Genomic DNA, 24,562 nt, shown 5'->3' with positions numbered 1-24,562 from the left:
TGAGTCATGTATGTTGGCTGTCAGGGGTGTTCTGGTGACTCATAGGAATAGTTTCCTAAGAGAGCATATTTCAGTAACATGCACCTTGCAGCATTGTATCAAGGATACAGACACACACTGAATATTATCTCATAGATACACTGTACATAGAAGCAATGGTATCACAGAATACTTTGTTTAAGGCCTTCTTCACTGAATTCCCAGAAAACTCCACAAATTTAAGCAGCTAGAATGCTGAGTGTCACTATATTCCACACTTGGTGTATGTGCCCTGTGTTTTGGAGTGATTTTCAGTACATAATGACTTCCCACAGTGAGAAGTAACACTTACTTTGTTAGTCCATCAGAGGAGTATCCAGGCATTGCTACACATTGTCCTGACTGGAAGCTACTCTTTGGAGATAGGAAGGCTGTGATTGGGAAGTGTTGTATGAAAAATGAATAAATAGAAAGATAAAAAGAGATAAAGAAAAAGGAAAAACATGAAGTTGGGTGGGCAGAGAGGAATGATTAAGGAAAGTTGTAAGAATATGATCAAAATATATTGTATGAATATTTAAAAATAGTAAAATATAAAAAGTCGTTTGAAGACACCATTACAATCACATCTGTTTTACACAAACCCATCAGTGTAATATCAAGACTAGACCGTGTGGTAAACATAGCTAGAGATATATAAGGCTTAAAAGCAAAAATGGTTCAATGTGTAAGCCCACAGCTGAGGAGCACTGGTCATAAACATTGATAGCTTATGTACTAAAGAAGTAGCAACTGTAAAGTATTGGTGTTTCATGTTGTTTCTTTTTTGAAATTTCATGTATATCTTATAATTAGAGCTATTACATGAGTATTTATAATAAGAAGGGCTCATTCACAAAGTAGTCAGTGTGTATTTTATTGTTTAAACCTTAAGCTAAGAAGAATTAAGAATTAACCACACTTAACTAATAAATGTCAAGTTCCCATTTGACTGGCTAATTACATTCAATAATATTAAAGGTCATCATTTACAAACTGCCTCAGTGCCTAACATTTTAATCTTTAGTGACAGGTTTATGATTCTGACCCTCATAATTAAATTGCTTAACTCTAAATGTTTTATGGCTTTATTATTATTGATTGTTGAGTTTATTTTCTGTTTCTCTTGCTTGCTTAGGAAATGGCACATTTCCTTTTATTTATTTGTTTTGTTTTAATATCCATTGACTTTTTCCATAATGTAAAATGCAAAATGAGGATAATGACCAAGTGCTAAATATATCATCACATTTCTTCTAATTAAAAATATAAGTGAAAATGTAGATAGATATTAAGCCAAAATGACATTGCATATAAATTAATTTTCCAATGAGGGATCTGGAGAGATTACTCAGCAGTTAAGAGCACATACCACTCTGGCATATGACCTGGGTTTAGTTCCCATCACCCACATCAGACTGCTTGGGACCACATGTAACTTCATATCCAGATATATCAGCATCCTCTTCTGGCCTTCATAGGTACCTACATGCATGCACATGGTCCACATACATGTACTTAACACTCATGTAATACACATAAGATGAAAATTAATAAATACAAAAGTCCAAATGATCTTTTGTTAAACCATCATAGTATACGAACATCTAGTATTTTAAGACATTTTTCACTTTCCTTTAGATTAAAAACTTTGGATCTGTATATTTTACTAATAATGTTACATTGTACTGCAAGAAACTGCCAACATTTGAGTATTGGACCTACAGCACTGGCTGTTTCCTGTGGTTCAATTTAACATTTGAAATAGAAAGAATCAGCATGTAGAAGTTTGTTGCAACATCAGTGACAAATTTTTGAGACATCTATGTTCCAAAATACGTGGTAGGAGTCATTTTAAGCTGTTTTCTATGAGAATTCCTTTTAAACCATTTATTTTTTTAATTGGCACATAAATTGCGTGTGTTTGTGTGCTAATATATTACTTTTATGGTTTGTAGGGATAAACCCATGGCTTCATGCCTACTACACAATGCATTACACTGATCTGTACCCCAAGTCCTATGTGAGTTTCTGATACAGTGATCACTGCATATTATTCAATTTTGAGTGAGTGTTTGTTCTTTCAAACATTCATCATTTCTTTTTGCTAAAAGCTGTTGAACTTTTTCTTCCATCTGCTTTGAAATGGGCTTTCTTTTCTGTTATCTATACTCACCATCAGAGGCACATGGAAAATTCTTCCTTCTCTCTAACTTAAGCTAAGTTTCCCCCATCCTTCACACTTCCCTTTGTTAAGTGACAAGAAAGCTTCAAACTCCATTACTCTATAAATATGTAATAATTAGAAAAATTCTATTTCTGGCTTGGTGAGATGAATTAACTGATAAAATTACTTGCTATAGAAGTGTAACTTCCTGAGTTCAATCCCCAGATCCCATGTGAAGGCAGAAGCAGAGAACTGACTCCATAGAGTTGTCCTCTGGCCTCCACATAAAACTAGATATGTTCTCTCTCTCTCTCTCTCTCTCTCTCTCTCTCTCTCTCTCTCTCTCTCTCTCTCACACACACACACACACACACACACACACAAATTTTGGAAAGAAAAAAACCCGTCTATTTCCTATGGTTATTTTATTTTCACTGTTGAGAACTGAACCCAGGTCTTTGCTTATGATAAGCAAGCATTCTATCCCCAAATTGCTCCCTGAGCCATAAAGGCTATTTAATATACTGTTTATGTTTCCATGTCTTTAAAATATTTTTCTATGAGGTAGTAATGGTAATAAGGATAAAGAAAGAAATTCTCACAGGTCTGTGTTAAAATAAAAACAAGCAACAATAAAAACCATACACACAGATTGTAGACAATTGTAGGGTGCAGCCTTCCTATGTACAATATGATCATGTTTGTTTCAGCTGAGGATTTTCCTTGAATTATGTCTTTCTTCTCTATAGACACTGTGCACATCATGGTATTTTAATTACTACCTGTGTGTTGATAGCTGGCAGACACTATCTCTCTAGTACGTACTTTCTAAATTTCAAGTCACTTTGTCCAAAGCCTAAACACTAACTCAGAAATGGACTGAGGCTCTCCTCTGATATTCTCCCTTCCAGAAAAATACCTAAACCTCCAGGTAAGAAAATGACATCAGAAAAAGCTTTCACAGATTTCTGCACACAAAATCAAGATTTCAGTGAAAATGTACAATTCGTGTTAAAAATAAAAACAAATCAACAAAACTAGGCATTTAGAACTTTGGTCAGATGCAGCTACTAGAAGTTCACAACTCAGAACCTGATTTTCTTGGTAGTTCATCATGATGTTGTACATTTATCCTCTGTTGTGCCTAGAAATGGAATGCTTTCATCTTACCTGTTTATCCTCCTGAAATGTGCTCAGGTGCCTTCAAACACACATTTCAAACAAGATCCTCCCTGAAAATTTCTTTGCAAGTCCTAGGCAGACTTAGACACTCCTCCAGTGTGCTCCCATAGTACCTACTGTGTCTCCAACTGGATGACCCTCAAATGCTATTTCAATTGTTTAGACATTTCCTGATCTCCTCTAGTAAGCCACTAGCCATCCCTTATGAAAATTACAGGAACTTAATGAACTAGTTTCTAAACAGCCTTTATGTTGCATAAGTTTAAAATTAAATAAATTGCATTAAGAAGAAATCTAGTAAACACAAACTCATGTATTTCATCACAATTTATACTCTCTAGCTTTGTAACTGCTTGAGTGAAATGGTTTATAGAGTTGTGCTACCATTCATGTCATCCCACATCAATTTTCAATCACACCAGTCACTTGAAAGCAAACGTGATGTAGGTATTTAAACCAGGGATGAACTGACAGTTTTTGGAACTAAGAAGCTGTGGATAGAATGTTGTTTGTGAAGATTCAATTGTTGGATCTATTTTGACTATAGCCTCTGCATTTAATAGAATTTAAAATTGAGGAAATAATCTTCTAGAATCTGAGGACCATTCTTTAAGTCAGAGCAATATTGTTCATATCAATAATACACACATGATTTGCTAATAGAAGTATTGGAAACTTTACTTTCCCCTAAATTGTCAACATAAGTGAAAATGTCATGTAACATTGATCAGAGCCAAAATGTTTATCAATAATCTGGGTGTCTCCTTACTACATTAGATATTAGTCAGGCATCTGACTGTATCATGAGCTATTATATGTTAATGGAAGAATATAATTATAAAACTTACAGTGGATTTTTACAAGAATTAACAAGTTGCAGTGAAATTATATCTGAATGGGATTATAGCAAGTCCCAAGGTTTATTTCTAAGTTATAGTTTTTGTAATGACAAATTTGATATTGTATTTCTGAGTATATTCATACATATTCACACAATCTCCATGTAAAGGTACCATGAGAACACAACTGAATAAGGACTGCCGGTAGCAGGTTTTATTTCTTAGTGTCCTGTATAACTAATGTCTAAATAATAACCATTTAATGTCTAAATAATAATCCATTTCAGTGGATTATTCTAAGTCAGGTGAGATACTTTAGTCATTTGAAGCTTGTGTGTAGAGCTAGTATGACAACCCAATGTTGGTATAGAAGTCATAGTTCAATAATGAATGTATAAGTCAGAATGACTCCTTATGAAGAAAAATTAGTAGATGTAGAAAGGAAAATTCACTACATTTTCTTCTTTTTTTTTAAAAAAAAAGATTTATTTCTTTTTTATTTCATGTGTATGTGCGTGCGTGCCTGTGTGTGTGTGTATGAACATGCATACCTGAGTGTATGTATGTGTACCGCATGTATCTGGTGCTCCTGGAGGCCAGAAGAGAGCATGAGATACTCTGGAACTGGGGTTACAGATGGTTGTTAGCTGCTGAATGGGTGCTGTAAACTAAACCTAGGTTCTCTCATGTGCTCATGACCACTGAGTCTTCTCTCCAGCCCTAGTTCATTGCATTGTCTGAAGCAGGCAAAAATAGTCTGGTGTGGCATGCCTACATAGTCAAAAGAATGTTTCCCACACTGATTTTCACGATACTCAGAGATATGAATTATCTATCGTGCATAGGAAATTATAAAAGTTACTTAGTTTCACTTTCTTAAGGCCTTGAATTTAGACCTACACTTTTTATTGTACCAAAAGTGAGTTGTGTAAGACTTACCAAGAGTTCAGAAAACAACCAAAACTGAGCTTTCTAAGGATGCTATCAAGGCCTTTTATATTTTATTTAAAGAAAAACAACAACAAAACAACAGATAGGTACACAAATATGAAGAAATTTGAAAGAAAAGATTTATTTTAGAAGATATATTCTTTCTTGCTATATTCCAAAAAGAAATAAGTCGTATCTCCTTATAGACAGATCATGTGTCTATGAACAGAAGAAGGTGTTTATTACAGACATTTTTCTCTTACTAGGACATCAGGTATACTCTATATGTTTTCAGAAACACTACTTTAAGACTTTGGAATCTTTAGTGCTGTTTTCCGCATCTACGTAAAGTGGGTCGTTAGCCATGAGGTACTCACACGTTAGAATAGAATGGTGTTCTCTTTCAAGGAAACAGAAAAATGAAGCAGGCAGCTCTTCTAGCCCATGACTTTAATTGGAACAAACTGACTGGTGGTGTGCTTCATTGGTGTAAATCACGTACCTAGACTTTAATTGGAGCATACTGACTGGTGGTGTGCTTCATTGGTGTAACTCACGTACCTAGACTTTAATTGGAACATACTGACTGGTGGTGTGCTTCATTGGTGTAGCTCACATACCTAGACTTTAATTGGAGCATACTGACTGGTGGTGTGCTTCATTGGTGTAGCTCACATACCTAGCCAGTTCCTTTCACCTTTCTCTGCTTCTCGGTGTGTGTCCTTCTGCACTGGGACTTTACTGCCTGCCTCTTCACTGCAGGCCCAGTAAAACAAGCCACAGTTCTTCCTCTAAAAGGGCCAATTGAACGATTCCGCTACATGCCTTTATGGATGATGCCTTCACATATGATTCTCCTGGTTTCTTTCTATGTTTTCTGAGAATCCTGTGCACGTATACAATGTGTTTTGATGCTATCCAATCTCAGTCCCTCCTCTAACTCCTCTCAAACATTCCCTCCATTGCATGTCTCCCAAATTTCAGATCAAGCCAGCCAAAATCCCAACATTGATGGAGGGGAGCTCACAAAGACCCACCACAGGTGGACGGCTCTTGGTAGTTGACGTCTGATGGGAGGGAGTATCAGTTTTCTTCAGTGATGCCACTAGGGTTGGGTTTTCTGTGCTCCAATGGGTGGCCCTACACTAATGCACTTTTTGCAGCATTTTTTTTTCATTAAAAACCTAAAGCTCCTAGAGGAGAGCTCCTAGAGGAGTCCCTAGTATTCAGTAGATGCTCAGCAAATGTCAGTGGAGTGAGTAAATACATGAATGAACCTAAACCAAGTTAGACTCTTAGTCCCTAATCCAAATTTCCAAGAAAACAATGCAGATGGACAACTCTGGTTATAAGTTTATTTTAGAAAACATTAGCATAAAATTCTTTCTAACTTTGTTCTGTTCTTGCCACCCCCGAGTATTCCACGTGGTCACTAAATTATCCAAAATGTTCTGCAAATCCAGCTCCTACCACGTTGACAGTAAATAGCTCCTGAGCAATCTTGTATCGTGTCTGGTGTGTTTTACAGCCTCCATGGGATTAAATTCCTGTAATAAGATTATATGGTAGTTAATACCATTTTACCAACATAGGAACTGAGGTATAGGATAGAGATAACCATGGTGGTGTTTCTGCACCTTGATTGGCAATTAAAGTAGGAGCTTCCACAGGAAGGCAGGATGAAGCTGGAATGATCACCCCTTCGGTTGTACTATTACATCTCCATGTCCAGTTTATAGAACACTCTCTTATTTTCTTCCATCTCCTTCAGAAAGCCAGGTTTATGCAAAGAGGACTTCCCTATGAATAATTTATGATTTTGTTTTGAATGTTTAGAATGGAATATTGGCAAACATGCTGTTTATGTGACTGAGGACTAATTAGTGACCATTTGCTGCTTTGCATAACTGTTTATTTTAAACATCTACATACAAAAAAACACACTAATGAACATTCATGCTTATAAAACCTTGGTACTAAAAGTTGTTTTCAAAAATATGCCAAGTATTAGAAAACAAAAATAAATGTGTATATATTAACTTTTATTTTTTCTTCATTAGTAACTAATTAATGGGAATAATTGAACCTTACATTTTATGAAATTGTGGATTAACAGGGAAACTGTATCTCTGTTCTAAGAATTTTCTGTGTAAGATTTTTACAAAAGTAAAAGTGTACAGGTGAATATAAAATCCAGTATTCTCCCCAGAGGTGGCTCCCAGAGGAGTTCATAGTATTCTTGAAAGGGCGGGGTGGGGGGGCAGGGTGATACTGCTAAGTCCTACCACCTGAAGTATTTCTCTTTGGTTTTGATGGTTTTTGGATTTGATGTAGCCTAACTGTAGCCACCTTGTAAAAGAATATTCTCTGTGCTACATTAGCAACTCAATATAGATTTATCAGATGACTACTCTGTGGAATATACTATATCAAATGCCACAGGCCTAAAAAAAGGTGTAACTGTGGTATACTCTTTTTTTTTAAAGGAGTCAAAATTCTAAAACCTGCAAAACTTTAGAAAAAATGAATAAAGCATCTGTGTAGACACTGTAGGTATAGGGTACAGCAAATAACAGGTCATAATAACTCAGAGGTCACCTTATGCTTGGTAACTGCAAAAAGCACTTCCTCAAGACCTTGAAGTGTTATGTAATATGACCTTGAAGAATCAACAGAATTTCAACAGATAGAGATAGAAGAAACAGGGAACCCAGGGTACTGGAGTCATAAAAACATTGACCCCTAACTCAGTTAGCTCCTTCCACAGGATACAAATTTAATCTGCCAGATAAAAATACTAGAATTCTTTTCAACCGCCACTTTCTACTCAAAGCTACAGTATAAAAATCCTGAATAAAAAGGGAAGAGGGGTGGTGGAGGATCAAGAACATAGATTTGGGAAGAGATGACTCAAGTCTTTGGAAATCTGTTATAGGCCAGGTCAGTCCTCGTGTTATCCACGGTGGTAGATTCCATGGATCCTGCCCTGGGATGCTCTACGATGGCTCTTGGAAAATCCATCTGGCCTGGGAATGTTGTGCACCAAAGAAGAAAGATGATTCTTGGGCCAAGAATAGGCTGCTTAAACTAGCTGCACTGTGGGAGTCGTCTCCACACCCCATAATAATGTGTGTGTAACTCAAGTGAAGTGATTCACTTGAAAAATGAATATGAAGAATTCCTCAAGTAAAAATAAGAATAAGAAGAATCACATAGGACCAAAAGATACATTACAGTTCTAATCTATGATATATCTTTATTAAGAGGTCCTTACCTGCAAGAATATAAGCCTCTAGACTAAAAGAACTATTTGTGTATCCAGAACATCGGAAGGGAAGCATGTAAAAGCAGACCATGATGAAAATGTAGAGCTCCGTGTGTGGAGTACTACTACTGAGTCATCATTCATAAGAATGAAATCCTATCATTTGCAGTAAAGTGGGTATAATTAGAAGATATTAACTTAAATAAGCCAGCACGGACAAGAAAATGCTGCATATAATCTCATATATTGAAGCAAAAATTTCTACCTGAATGTGCTGTCATGACTCACATTTTGCAGACAGGCAGGCTGAGGAAAAGTGGACACCGGGAGGCTGAATTGTGTGTCGAGGGCATCTGTGGAGCAGTGACACACTAGGTATCAGTAACACAAGCAGTTCATACACATTAACTGAAACCTAAAAGACAACAACAAAGAGAAAGGCCACCAACAATTGGGAAAGCATCCAGAAAGTGAAAGAAAATAAAATCTTTATCATACATAAGGAGCAGACATGCTCAACATCAATAGGCAGTGGTATAAACAGGAAGCATTAAATCAGAACTTACAAAATTTTAATTGAAAATTATTTTTCCTAAACTTGTTCCCATGGTTTTATTTTAATTTTTTGTTAGCATACAAAAGAACATGCTTCATTGACTATCTTAGTCAGTGTTCTGTTGCTACAGTGAGACACCATGAACAAGGCAACTCTTATAAAGGAAAACATTTCATTGGGGCATGCTTGTGGTTTCAGAGGTTTAGTCCATTATCATCATGGGAGGGAGCTTGGCAGCCTGCACACAGACATGGTGCTGGAGAAATAGCTGAGAGTTCTACATCCAGGTCCGCAGACAGCAGGATGAGAGATACTGGTCCTGCCTTGGGCTTTTGAAATCTCAAAGCCCATTCTCAGTGACACACTTCCTTCAAGGCCACGCCTTCTACTCCTTTCAAATAATGCCACTTTCTGGTGACGAAGCATTCAACTCTATGAGCCTGTGGTGGGAACATTCTCATTTTAACTACCACACTGACTTCCATCAATGATATATTAACTTTAAGAATTCTAAAAAGTAATGAATCAATGTTATAATATTTTATGTATGTCAGAAACTACATGAATAATCTTGAAAGCAATAAAATATCATGTCTTTAAATTTTATGCTATGTTTCCAAAATAATATTTGTTACTAAAAACAATAAACTATGTCTTTTCTCACAAAATCATGTAAAACCATTATTAGATTATGACTATTATTGAAATTATAGCCTATCTATGTTTCCAAAATTGATTTGCAAATGGTTTAAAACTGTGTGTGTGTGTGTGTGTATACAATATAATATATAATAATACAGGTAGGCAAGATGCCAGCAATATGCAAATCAGCAGATAAAGGATAGGGGAGTTTCTATCATGGTATCATTTTACCTTTTTTGTACATTATGATTTTCACTTTCTGCCCCTAAAACAAACTAGGCTGGGGAGGAGATGGAATAAAAAAGAAACGGGAGCATGAAAAAGAATCTCTCAAGAACCCTCACAGTAGGAATTCCTGAGGAAATCTTCAACAAAATGGTGAAATGAAGAAAAAGATGAATCTGTTATAAGGGAACTCTGGTAAAAAGGTCCTAGGAGCCAGGCATGGTGGGTCACGAGACAGGGGGATTGCTATGAGTATGAGGCCAGTGGGTGCTACAACAAAGAGAAATTAGAAAACCTGTGCACTTCTAGGCCTAGCAGCCCATCTATGTGAACCAGAGGGCAACAAAGTAATATCGGAAGGGGCTGAAAGAGAATTGTACATCAGAGAAGAACCAGAAACATAATTCCTACCACCTTGTTGACACAAATCCTTCAGTGTTTTTCAAATAATTCTTATATAAATCCTTTATTGTATTATAAATGATTTTTAATTGCAAAACTTGTTTAATGAATACTACTCTGATGACTTTTGAATATCTCATTTTAAAAAATTAAAGAATAGCTGAATACTTTAAATATCTCATAGAAGAACACATATTTCACTATAAAAATATAATGACATCAAAACAAATGAGGTAATTAGAGACACGGACTTTAGACTCAGAATATGTTATGTGTAAATAGTAGCATCAAATGGAGGAAAACTGGATGGAAGAAAGAAAAAAATTAAATTTTCAAAAATTAAGAAAGTATTTCCTTCAGTGATAAAATACTAGCCTTCAGATTACTTGGCTTAAAAAAATTTAATCAAGATGTGTGAAAGTTCAGCAAGTTTTAAAACAATTGCAACTTTCAGTTTTAATTTCTGGTGCAAAAGAGATTTGTAAGTCTCCAGAGTGAAGTGATGGTATGAACAGGTTGGGTTGGGTGGAAGCGTGTTTCGGGGAGAAGATCGCTCCAGCAAAGATCTAGAAGCAGACCTGGGGAGCAGTGAAGATGAATGGATAGGGTGTAAAATAAAGGACCACAAAGGGGAAAAAAAAAACCTGGAGCGCTCACAGAGTGATTGATAGCTGCAACATGTAATTGCTCGCTTGCTTGCACACTTGAGAATGACAAATCTCCAGTCATCTTGTCGGAGTAATTTAATCAGACTTGGCACACAACGTTACTCAGGAGATTTAAAAACAATAAAGTTTACAACAAACTAAAAGCACTTTTTTAATCACTTTAATCTCTCATCTTTTCTGTGTTCATTAATTTATTTATTTACTTTTGCAATAATGATCCCCCCACACTATTTTATCCCTGAAATCTGATCACAGCTTAAGGATACTATACTTTAAGTTTTCTGTCTTAAAAATAATGATAATTAGAAGAAAATAGTACATTTGAGTTGGATTTCTACCAATACTTTATTCCACCATTAGGTTCGTGTTACTAGATACTCACAATTTATTTTTCTTAGATTTATTCATTTGTGATTATGTCTACGTGTATGTATCTTTGTGTGTGTGGGTTTGTGCACATGACCTCAGTTACCCACTGAGGCCAGAAGAGCCCCCTAGAACTTGAGTTATGCCCAGTGTGGATGCTGGGACATGAACATAGAGTCCTCAGTAAAAAAGAGCTATCTCTCTAGCTCCTAAACATAATATTTTGAAAAGGAAGGATTACATTTAATTTCTTAACTGTTCTTTATTATATTTCAAAATTGTAAATGAATTTTAAAATAGACATTTCTGTGTCTTTGATATACTGAGAGTTTATTTGACAAGTATTAAATGTTTTTATATATTTCATTTTTTAATAATTTTATACAATATATTTTGTTCATATTCTTTCCCCTCTCTTAACTACACTCAGATCTACCCCCTTCTTACCCACCTGACTTCATATTCTTTCTTTCTCTTAAAAAAAAGAAGCAAAAAAGTTGCAAAAAAGGGCAGAAATAACCTACAATCTATTTTTATTATGTGGAAATTGTAAATATAGTCAAATATAACAAAGAATGGAAATTAACCCAAGCTTATGGGGCATAAATACTTAGAAAACAAAAACCAATCCAAGCAGACTGATTTGTAAAAGTTACTGTATTGCTTTATATTTCAGGGATACGATGATGGCTATGGGGGTGAATATGATGACCAGACCTATGAGGCTTACGATAATAGCTACGTGACCCCGACACAAAGGTAAGGCGTTTGCTGGCTGATCACATTTTCAGGTGTTACACTGCTCTGTTTTGTTTCATATCTGTGAATTATAGCTTTGTGAAGGTTTCAAGCTGTTAGTTTATATCCATTACCTTTCTAAATTATGAAAATGTTCACTAGACCACAAGAGGTAAATATAGTTACTCTGGTGGTAACTCCGTAACTGCAAACAAGGGAACAATAGCATGTAACTTGAGACAGGCAGATTATCATACCAATGAAATCATTAAACAAGCTTATACTTAACTAAGCACTACTGCTTATAGAAATTAGTTTAATAAACTTGTAATTTAGTTGACAAAACAGGCACGTGCTCAATGCCTGCTAATCTGTAACTTTTATTTGTAAAGTAAATCACAAGGACATGTTATTGAAAAGCTGAAAATAGGCAATTAAAAAAATACTCCTGGAATAAAAAAAAATCCTTTTCTTTCTCATCAGTATCTCTAAAATGTTGAATATCTCTTTACACTGACCTAGAATCAGTGATGTTGATAAATTTGTACTACTTGAAAGTCAGATGTATTAACATATTGCTTACAAATGATAAAACTTACCCATTCAGGGCACCCTTGTGTGAGGTTCACAAATGTCATCTACAGTGTAACCAGTTTCATAGATAACTTATCTGTAGAGAATCCTATTTGCCTGAAAGTCATTCTTTGTAATGATGGTTCTTTATAAACAACATTGCCCTCTTCCTTCACACACTACAGACTCCACGAATTGGCTTTTTGCTGTACACTTGACCTTTTTACAATGCCATGTAAAGAAGCAATACAACAGCCTTTTTATCTTTTTTACATGAATGTTATTATGTATTTATTGTATGAATTAATGAGATTCACTGTGGCATTCCTGCCAATTTATTTATCATGTCAATTTATGGTTTCTACCTTCTGCCCTCGCCCACCTTCCTTCTCTCTCCTCATTTCCTGGTTCATTTCCAAACCCCAATAGACCCTCTTCCACTTCCAGGAGCTTTTTGTTGTTATTACAGTTTCTCCTCTATCAGAAAATAAGCAATATTTGTCTATGAGTCTGGCTTTTTCCCACTTGATATGATGATCTGCATTTCCAGGCATGTAGCAGAATTTCGTCCCTCTTTGTAGTAAATAAGACTCCAATGTATATGTACACACACAGCACTACTGATATGATGAAACAGAGGAAATGGCTTATTTGGCTTATACTTCCATATTACAGTCCATCACTGAAGGAAGTCAGGACAGGAATTCAAGAAGGGCTTGGAGGTAGGAGCCCATACAGAGGCCACAGAGTAGGGCAGGGGTGCTATTTACTGGCTGGTTCCCAATGGCTTGCCCAACATGCTTTGTTACAAAATCCAGGATCACCTATCCAGGTATGGCCCCACCCACAATGGACTGGGCACTCCCCCATCAATTACCAATTAAGAAAATGACCTACAGCCCCATCTTATGTAGGTATTTTCCTACTTGAGGTTCCCTCCTGACAGATGACTTTACCTAGTATCAAGTTCACATAACAATATCTAGCATACCCATTCCTCTGTAGATGTGCAGCTAGGCAGAATCCATCATTTAGCTATTGTACATAAAGCCACAGTCAAAATGAGCGGATACCACTTTCCCATGATGATTTCATTTCTTTGCAGTTGTATCCAAGTGTGGTGTGGCTAAAAAATATGGAGGTTTTTGTTTTGGAAAATGAGGAGTCCCTATACAATTCTCAGTACTATGTTAAATTTCTACCAACAATGCATACGCATGCCCTTTGCTTTACAACTTTGCCAGAATGTTTTTATTTTTGTTTTTCTTGGATAATTTTTATTTTCACTGTTGTGAAATGAGCTTCTGATGTAATACGGATTGGCATTTCTCTGATGGCTAAGACTGTGAAGTATTTTTTTTCTTATATTTATTGGGCATTTGTGTTTTTCCGCTCTTCTTTGAGAAGTGTTTATTAGAATCATTTGTACATTTTCCTTGGATTGTTTATATTTTGATCTCTGTCTCATCTGGATATTGGTTATCTGTCAAATAAATAGCTAGCAAAGATACTCTTCCATGTTATAGGCTTTTTCTTGCACTCGTAGGACTATTTCCCTATGTGATAAAGGGGAAAAAAATGTTCTTATTTGACAGAATGCTGTCAAACTCATTGCCTGTGCTGGGATCATGAAGTGAATTTCTCTGCTTTCCTCTGAGAGTGTGAGTTTCACGTCTTAAGTAACATCTTTAACATATTTTGAGTTAATTTTTAGACAGGTTAGGAGATGGGGGTCTAGTTTCAGTTTTCTACACGTTTCTCTAACTTTCCCAACACCATTTGCAGCCAATGGTGTCCTTTCCCCAGCTTATTCCACAATGGATTTTCAGTACTCGTGCTGTGACTGGGTGGGTTAAAGAAGTGGTGATATATTTCCTGGTACTCGGTCCTGTTCCATTGGCCTACGTGACCGTTTGTATGCTACAATCTTGTTATTTTTTGTGAAGATTCTAGCATGGATCTTTTAAAATAAGATTACTTTTTCTAGTACTATGAAGAATATTGTCCTAGTTAGAATTTCTAGTGCTGTGATGAAACACCATAAGGAAAAACAACTTGGGGAGGAAACAATTTAGTCCATAATCCAGGGAAGTTAGGGCAGGAACTTATGTAGAGGCCATAGAAGAGTGCTGCTTCCTAGCCTTTCCCTCGAGGCTTGATTAGCCTGTTTACTTATATACCCCAGGACCAACTGCCCAGGGGCGGTACCACCTACAATGGACTGGGTCCTCAACAGCAATCACTAATTGAGAAAATGCACCAAAAACTCCCACCGTAGGCCAGTCTGGTGGGAGCATTTCCTCAACTGATGTTCCTTCTTCCCAAATTATTTTAGCTTGTGCCAAGTTGACATAGAACTAGTTAGCACAGATATCATGAGTATTTTGATGAAGGTTGCATTTATCTGTATGTGTCTTTTAGTAATGTGCTATGTTAAATTTTTTCCACATTTTAATGCAATATTTTTTATAAATTCTTTGTGACTTCCATAGATGTATGCAATGCATTTTGATAATGTACACCTCCTACTCATCCCTCTAAATCATTCTAGAGTCACCCTTACTCCTAATCCAGTTTTTATTTTTTATTTTTATCTGGTGAGTCCAGTTTGTGTTGTCCTTATACTTATGGGTGTAGGGTGTGGGGCCATCCTCTGGAGTGTAGTCAACCTATTAGCAAATGGCAGTTGTTCATTCTTGGTGTCTATGAGTTCTCCAACCATGGGTACTTGGCCAGATTTACAGTAGTACTAGTTAAGTGATTCCTCCTATGTAGCCAACTTTAAATCTAATCAGAAACTGTTTGTCTACTCCCTGAACATTCAATTCACTGTTGTACTCATAGGCGTATGTTGCCCTATTGAGCTCTTATTGTAGCTCACAGTGTTCACAACTGGGTCAGACTATTGATAACATTTCCTCAAAAGCAGCATAAGCAGCAAGCACTTCGCAGTGCTATGAAAACTAGAGAACAGGGAGGAAGGTCCTTGGTTCTTACCTCTATTTCTCCATGTCTTAAGACTAAAGTGTGTGGTATCTTCAGCAGAATTCTACCATCAAATTACAGTGGACATCCAAAAGAAATGGTTCATACAGCCAAGTGGTGGTGCACGCCTTTAATCCCAGCACTAGGGAGGCAGAGGCAGGTGGACTTCTGTGATTTGAAGGTCAGCCTGGTCTACAGAGCAAGTTCCAGGACAGGCTCCAAAACTACACAGAGAAATGTAGTGGGTAGCTGTTCCAGCTTTGACCTTGAAGCACTGCCCCTAGAGTGACAGCAGGTAACTGCCACACCTGCCTGTGACCTGCCCCTGAGGCTGACCTGCCCCTAAGGTGTGTCTGAGAGGGAGCCCCTTAAGACCTGAGGTACATACATGTTTGGCCCTTCTCTATACCTCGTGGTCCTGTAAGTTGGATGGGACACCAAGCCAGAGTGCTCTGCTGGATGGTACCCCATCTCTCCCAGATTCTGTATCCAACTCTTATTGGCTGTAAGTTATCCCAGAAATAAACCTCTCTTGATTACCAGATTAATTACATGGAATTGCCTGGCTCCCAACGTGGGGCCTCGAACCCAAGACCCTGGGATTAAGAGTCCCATGCTCTACCAACTGAGCCAGATAATTACATGGAATTGCCTCGTTAATTACGGTAATAACTTGAGACTCTTAATCCCAGGGTCATGGGTTTGTGCCTCATGTTGTGCACCAGAAAAATCCTATCTTGAAAATAAACAAACAACAACAAAAGAAATGGTCCATACAATAGCCTGAATTGTTTGAGGTCTCTCCAAGATATTCCTTAACAACAATCTGAGGGGTGGTAACCTAAACCCAGCATTGGACACTTTTTCTCTTAAAGCAGTCTCTTAAATTAGGATAGTTTATGCCCATGTAAGTACTTTTACTAATTAAAATAAAGATGTCCCCAAATTAATTATAATAATTCTAATCATATAATTTGTAATAATAAGTTTCTATTTTGTCAAATATCATTCAATCACTCTTAATACAGAATCTTGTATTAGAATTCATACATAATTCAAGGTTACCCTGGCCTGAATAATGAGTTCCAAACCAACCAAGGCAACATAATGAGACCATGTCAAGAGAAAGAAAGACAGGAGATGAGAAACAGAGAGATAGAGACACAGAGAGATGGGAATTGGAGACTTTCAATAAAGAGATTTTCAATAAATAAATGTAAATAAATACATCAATGAAAGAAGTGTTAGTTTATAAAATTGCATGGGGATTTTAGTGTAACATCAGTATGAACTAGAGATAAACAGATGAACACTGGAAAATTTATTGCCAAATGTATTCAATGCTTAACCTTACATTATTTTTATTAGTGTATCAATATAAGAAGAAGGTATGACTCACAATTCAGCTGAGGATATAGATAAAGGGCCTGTGTAGTATGCATAAGGCCCTCAAATCCATCCCAGCACCACAAGTCTAGTAAATAAGTGAAAGACATGTGTATACATAACAGCACAGAAACAAGAGGGACAATACTTAATTTTCAAATGATAATATAATATTTGCTGCTAATGATTTGTTTGAGGAGTCATTTGGAACTCTGTGTATATTTATATACTTAGAGGGTGAAAAGTGTTAGAAATTAGGTGTGAAATGAAGTTCATTTTCTCAAGAATTAGTTCAGATTTTTTTCTAAGATAATTCCCTAATTAAACTATTAATGTAAGACTTTCTTTAATTTTTTTAAAAAACTTTATTATATAAAAGAAAAATTCTACAAATAAAGGACATCATATATGAAATTAACCACACCCAGGGACTGTGAAACTCAGTGATCTTCTAGTCAGAGCAGCCACTCGACATGGAAGCTGTGGGCCTTCACAATGGAGTTTATGCTTTCACTATTAAATATATTTTATGCACTACCAAAACAAAACAAATATGACAGAATAGAACTAGAAAAACTAATGTAAGACTTGAATTAAAGGAGAGAAAGAAATAAAGTAAAAAGAAACATACCAACATAGGACTGCAACATTTATAAACAATCTGAATGTTTTGGTAAATAATGCAAATTATATGTGTTTTGTTAAAGCCAAAAGTCAGAAGATATACTGATATTGAATTCTGAAGTCAAAATAGGAAATGTGTAATCTATCAGAAACAAAATGAAATGGTCGTTGGATTGTTAGTCAGTAGGTGAATACAGAGTCATAGAAATTATGAAGAGGAAGCCATGTGGTTCCTTACAGGAATCATTGTGTCATCCTTGGCAGAGGTTCCAGGGGAGTTCACAAGGTAACAACTGTAAAAGGTCACCTGGAGTTCAGAAGATGGAACAGCCTAATTAATCCCTCATTGTTTTGTAAGGCACCATGACTTCTGAAATTTTTCAAATGTATCAGGAAAGGTTCTGTGCTGAAGACTGCTCAAGAGACGACATAATTGAATGACATTAATGACTGCTGAGGATGATAATGTTATAAAGAATCTCCATCTTTCCCCTTTGATCTCCGTCTAAGAGGAAAAGTAAAAGAATAGATCTCAGAGTTATTATGCAACCTCCAAATTGCTGAACTACAACTGAAGTTTCCAGGGTGACTCGCTTTCTAGAAGCCTTTGCCTTAAAACCAGTTATACTATGTGGCTAACACCTTTAATTGGACCAAACAATCTTTTATGCCATTTGCCACATTTTTATCTACTCCTGGAGGCATTAACATTATCAGAGATTAAGTTTTTAAACTCATGCAAGTTCATGAGATTTTTTGCTAACATTTCACAATTGAAAAATCTATATCAAAACAAATCATAGATATAGAGAAGTAACTTATTTATTTAAATATGAATGGTATTGTCACAAATAAAAATTAAAAGGTCAGGTCTGAAATTTTGATTCTAACAGCAGCAATTTAATTTGGATGTGAAAGGCTAAGGTATTATAATTTCTTAGTATAAAAGATCCATCCATCTGAATATCTATAATGGTCAGGCATATGCAATGTGTGGGGTGCAGAATGGATGAGGCACTTGAGGTAATTTCAGGGAAGTATAGCAAGGGGACTGGTGATATTTTATTTATGCACCCCAATAAAACTTATCTGGGGATCAGAGTACAGAGCCAGCCAATACCAAATTAGACAGAGGTCAGGCATGGCTGCACACACCTTTAATCCTATCACTCTGGGAGGCAGAAATCTGTCTAGATCTCTGTGAGTTCAAGGCCACACTGGAAACAGGGCCGGGTGTGGTGGCACACACCTTTAATCCCAGCACTAGGAAGGAAGTAAGATGGCAGGGCATAGAAAGGTATACAAACCATGCGTAAACAGGAAGTCTCTCTGGAGGCTGAGGAGTTAGTAAGGTGAGGTTGGGTGGCTTTTCCTATTCCTCTGATCTCTCAGTTTTCACCTCAATGTCTGGCTCTGGATTTTTTTTTTTTTTTTCAAGACAGGGTTTCTCTGTGCAGCTTTGCGCCTTTCCTGGAACTCACTTGGTAGCCCAGGCTGGCCTCGAACTCACAGAGATCCGCCTGGCTCTGCCTCCTGAGTGCTGGGATTAAAGGCGTGTGCCACCACCGCCCGGCTCTGTTTTTGTTTGTTTGTTTGTTTGTTTGTTTTTAATTAGTAAGGCCATTTAGTAATTCATCTTACATGGACTATTTTCACTGGCAGAGTACCACAAGGAAGAGTTTAGTCCCCTGGGAGGTCAATACTCCTGTGACTGAATTGTTCTATAACCCAAAATGGAAATTAATGTGAGATGGAGAGCCCAGTAGGAGAAGCCATGAGAAAAGAGCTGACACTTCTACTTCAGAGTGAAGAGGAAATATAAAGAACTGGTAGATATTGCAACACCTCTGTCTCCCCCACAGTCTCTCCCATGGATCCCACTGTCTTGACCCTTTAGGAAGCAGAGTATAAATGACCCAAGAGACGGGGCAGCCATTAGTTATCCTTTCAATAGAAAAGAGGATGGAAGAGATGAGCACATGGAGAAGACCAGTCAAAGAGACCTCTCACAGCATCCAATAATTTTTAATATTCTTCAGTAAGTAGTAATTGTAATGATCCATGTCAGCTGTCTGAAGACTATAACAAAGGTGTGAAATTGCTATGGAAACAGTCAAGCACTATGGTTTTAAATGACTTTTTATTTATGAAAACATCTTTTGTTCTTGGGAAAGTACCGTGAACATTTGAAATGCATGTTGGATAGGAAATGTACCTTTTTAAAGGTCTTGGCTCTTTGGTAGTCATATCCCTAAGGGTAGGAACCCCCATTTTCTTCTTTAGAGTCTGCTTGCCATTAGTGCTTCATCAGGGCACTAGTTCAGTGTTTAACTGCTCTGCTGTGTTCAGGGGCATTTATTTATCTCCTTGACATACCGTGTGAGCAAGGCACTGGTTTCTAATTCTAGTTAATTCCAACAGTAAATTCAAACCCGTGTCTGTTAAGTCTACAGCCTGAGACATAAAGACTACTAAATACTGCCTGGGACTTTGAAGTGGGTCATAAATTCAACAGATTTCCAATACACACCTAAACAGAACCGAACCAAACAGAACCGAGCTGAACAGAATAACAAGAACTGAACAGAACAGAACAGAACAGGAGGGAACGTGCATACAGTGTAGTGAGGATGCAAGCAGTTACCTTCAGGCTTAAAAAAAAGGTCTGAAGAATTCTTTTGAACATGAGAAAAATCAAACTATGTTTCAGGCTGTAAGTTTCAGGTGAGTTATGCATTTGATGCTAAGTTTATAGAAATCCTTCTAATGAAAATATAGGAGTGAAAATCTGCAGTAATTTAATAAATGTTACAATATTAGGTAGATAACAGCTTGTCTTGCTCTTTTCTGGTGTCGCCATTCACTGTAAAACTGTGCACCTTGATTTTATAACTCAATTCTCTTGTCTCGATGCTGGAGTCCATGATATTATTGAATCTACAGGATTATTGGATTTGAGATGTTTTCCCACAGCTATTACACAAGTCAGTTGTGTGCTCATGCTATCTACAGATCTCTGCATGAATAAAAAGTAGCTTGTACAACATTTGAAGTTAGCCTCAACAGAATGAAACTTGGCTTCTTGAAGCCCTCATGGACTTTTGTTTCAGATATGGACCTTAAAGAGGCAGCATAAATATAAGGAAATGCTGCATTCTCTCAAATTATTCACTGTTTATGGTAACAGTTCATTTTTCATTAATTTAAACTTAATTTCAGTGATAACTGGACTGCTTGCAAAGATAAGATTACCATGACACTCTAACAGGACCAGTTAGAAACCACATTATTCTTAGTCGTGTAGTCAGTCTTCCACAGGAACCTAGGTGTCCCAGTTCCTTATCGAAACTAGCTGACCCTTTTATGGAGATAAAGAGATCTCTCCTCACTAGATTAATTTAGAATTGGAGACACGACTCATCAGGAAACCTGAAAGAGAAAGGCAAACCACACTCAATTAGAATTCCAGAAGTGAGGAGTACGAAATCATCTTAAACTCTCAAAAATTCCATGTGTTGCAAAGGACCTAGTGTGAAGGCCAGGTTGGGTGAGATTCTTATTTCAGTGATAAGTAGAGAAGTTTGGTATTACCAAAAATAAAACAAACAAACAAACAAATATATTTAACATGTAGTTAAACACCATGTAGAAGGAGTCAGTGATGGTGCTAAATATATGATTGTCAAAATACAAAATATAAAATAAGACCGGGCTGTGGTGGCATATACCTTTAATCCCAGCACTCTTCATGAATTCCAGGCCAACCTGGAATATACAAAGCAAGTTTCAGGACAGCCACAGAGAAATCCTGTCTCAAAAAACAAAAAAATAAAATCACAAAAAAACAAGAAGAAGTGGCAAACAGTATGAATGAATTGAAACCACCCTTTGTTCAAACATAGGATGCCAGAGCTGTAGGCTCCTTATGACGGCTCCAGGGGTTCTAGTCTCTATTTGACTTCTCTGAATAAAAACTGGAATCTAGGCTTTTAACCAGTATTTCTATGTAACAAACCACTTGACAGATTAGTGGGATAAAAACAAAAACAGGGATTTTGTGCATTAGGAATTTCATCAACGTTCAAGTCATGACTTGGCTTTGTCCCTCTGTGTCTGGAGCCATGCCTGGAAGGACACAAAGGCCGAGAGTCTCACTGATAATTCAGTGGCAGGACACTGGAATTATCTGGAGATTGCCTCTGATTCCATGATTCTGTCAGTCTGCACCAGAAATGGAACTATTGTGTAGAGTGCTCATAGAGACCGTTGGTGTCATTAACGTCTCCTCACAGTATGGCAGCCCACTGTGCCAGATGGGTGTTCCAAACCACAAGCAAAATATACATCACCTTTTCTGATGTATCCTTAGTCATATGAGACCTAGAAGCCAAGCTAGAGTCAGCAGCATGGGTGGTGGGTTGATGGCTGGCATGGGCATCCCTGGTAGACTGATGACTGGTGTGGCTCAAGGAGGGAAAACACTCTTGTAGCCAATTTTTGTTTGGTTTGGTTTTTTTGGCTTTTAGAGACAGGGTTTCTCTGTGTGCCAGTCATAACTGTCCTGGAACTCACTTTGTAAACCAGGCTGGCCTTGAACTCACAGAGATCCACCTGCCTCTGCCTTCCAAGTGCTGGGATTAAAGGTGTGCACCACCATGGCCTGGCCTATTGTAGCCAGTTTTGGGAAATATAGCCTGGTGCATCAGTTATTTATTAGCAATATAGTATTGTTAGATGCTAGCAATATCAGGAAACATATTAAACACTTTGTGAATTAAACCAAATGTATCTGTAAATTATTCTGCCTACTATTTTCTAAATTTTGCTGTACACAAAAAGTGAGTATAAAGAAATCAATGTATAGACACTGCTTCCAAGAAATTGATATTGAAGATTCATTCAGGATGGTCATTTGAGGCAGTAGGACATGGTCTGCAGAAGATATCCTGAGGTGAAATGGAAGACAGAGGAAGAAAAATCCTGAGAAATCTAAGGATCAACTAGTCTAATATTTGCTATAGTAAGCATACAGGTGGAATGAGAGAACCAATACCCAACGTTATCCTCTGACCTCCACTTGGGAGCCATTGAACTATGCCCCTGCCAGCCTGCCAACAACACATATTATATCACACACACACACACACACACACACACACACACACACACACACACACATACCCCACATCTATTCACAGTACATCACAGAAACTCATTCACACATATACACATATCATACACACATCTTACATACATACATATCACAGGCAAGGATTAAAACAAGTACAGGCTTCAATCATATAGTTGCAATACTGTGACCCAGATGATTCAAATTCAGAGTTCTACTTTATTTTAGAAAGTCAGAGCAATGCATGTGCTGTATCTTACACAATGCCCTTGACAGCATCTGTGCCCAAGATACATGCTAATATCATAGCATGCACATCATTAACCAGGTCGAGTAAATCATAAATGGGTGTAACTAGCTTCTTGTTACTTTGACTTGGGATTGGACTGCCTGCTTATTTCTGACCCAGAACTTGTGAAGGAGCAGTTGCTTTCAAAGTCTAGGCATTTGAAATTTATAAAAATGAGAAATTCCAGAGCTTCTGAATTTTAAATTTCCAGAATAACTCCAAATAAATAGTTGTAGAATTCTGTTAAATTGAATTGCAGGAAATATGAGAAGGAAAAAAATGAAGGTCTGGGGAGAGAACACATCAGCATTTCCAAAGGTGAAAGTCTCTAACAATGCTAATAAAGCCACAATATAGAGGCTTTGCTTTGTGCCAGATATGTAGAAACAAACGTGTAGTTTTTATCTACTTGGTTAGTGTAGTTTTCTTTCATAAGGTTTTGTTGTGTTTGCGTTGTTTCCCGAAGTATCACCCTGGACTTCTGCATCAGAAACACTGCAAATGAAATTTAAAATGTCTGTACACAGCTAAGGACAACTGACTCAGAACCTGAATCTTTATTTTAGCATTGTGTTACACATATTAGACATCAGCAGAGTTATGGCAACAGAGGAAGAGGTAAAGCTTTAAAAATTAAAGAGCTCTGATGCACTGAGAGACACTCTGCGTGGAAGTGTGAGAACAGTTCTACAGAAAGCGGGTGTGGCAGGAAAGTACATTGTCCAACATGTGGGCAATCCTTGGAGAGAAGCTGACGCTTGACCTGGATCCTAGGAGAAGGGTGAAAACATTCTTAGTGACCGTGCTCTGTGCTAAGGAATTGTCACTCAGTCTGAGAACTAGAAAAAGGAAGGTGTGAAGAAAATACATGACCCCAAGTCAGTTCAAACATGCTGCTGCAGAAGACAGGCAATTAGAATTCTGATTTCTCCTATTTGAAAACAACAACAACAACAACAAAAACACTTCATATTTCTAACATTTGGCAGTAAACATGTTTCATGATACTTTTACTCATGAAACAGAAGGCTTGCCTGGTATCTGTCACATGCTGTTTCTGTGATAAATATAGCCTCATATTTTGTCCAAACAGAATCATTTTTATCAATGTATGCATTCCCTCCTCAGACTCTGTTATGTGTATTTAACTTCCAAAATGTGGTGTGTGGAAATAGTTCTTGAAACAGAAACAAGTGGTTTGAGAACATTATGTAGCTTAGGAGAGAATACATTTGTGATTTTAATGGAAAAGAATATGAATCACAGTTACCCCACAGCTGCAGCATATCAGTGCTTACAGCCTTAGAGTTACCTACTGTCTTAATTAGGGTTTTATGTAGACACCATGGCCACAACAACTCTTATAAAGAAAACATGTAATTGCAGTGGTTCTTTTCAGAGCTTCATTCCATTATCATCATGACAGGGAGCATGGCAGTGTGCAGTCAGATGTAGTGCTGGAGTAGCTGAAAGTCCTACATCTTGCAGAAAACAGGAAGTCAACTGAGACACTGGGCGGTATCCTGAGCCTAGGAAATCTCAAAGCCCACCCCCATAGTGACACACTTCCTCCAACAAG

The 24,562-nt window shown here is 37.1% G+C and overlaps 1 protein-coding gene across 1 annotated transcript in view; it reads left to right on the top strand.

The window, feature by feature from the left end:
- Window positions 1–24,562, top strand: part of Khdrbs2 (KH RNA binding domain containing, signal transduction associated 2) — a 518,703-nt gene that overhangs the window by 452,972 nt on the left and 41,169 nt on the right. The window contains exon 7 of the mRNA XM_037200029.1: window positions 11,937–12,019. Coding sequence (XP_037055924.1) covers window positions 11,937–12,019 — 83 coding nt within the window. The remainder of the gene's footprint in view (window positions 1–11,936; window positions 12,020–24,562) is intronic.

Source organism: Peromyscus leucopus, chromosome 16_21 (genome assembly GCF_004664715.2).
Source record: "Peromyscus leucopus breed LL Stock chromosome 16_21, UCI_PerLeu_2.1, whole genome shotgun sequence".
Classification (NCBI taxonomy): domain Eukaryota; kingdom Metazoa; phylum Chordata; class Mammalia; order Rodentia; family Cricetidae; genus Peromyscus; species Peromyscus leucopus.
The sequence above is the reverse complement of the archived record's forward strand: the minus strand, read 5'-3'. Positions and strand labels throughout refer to the sequence as shown.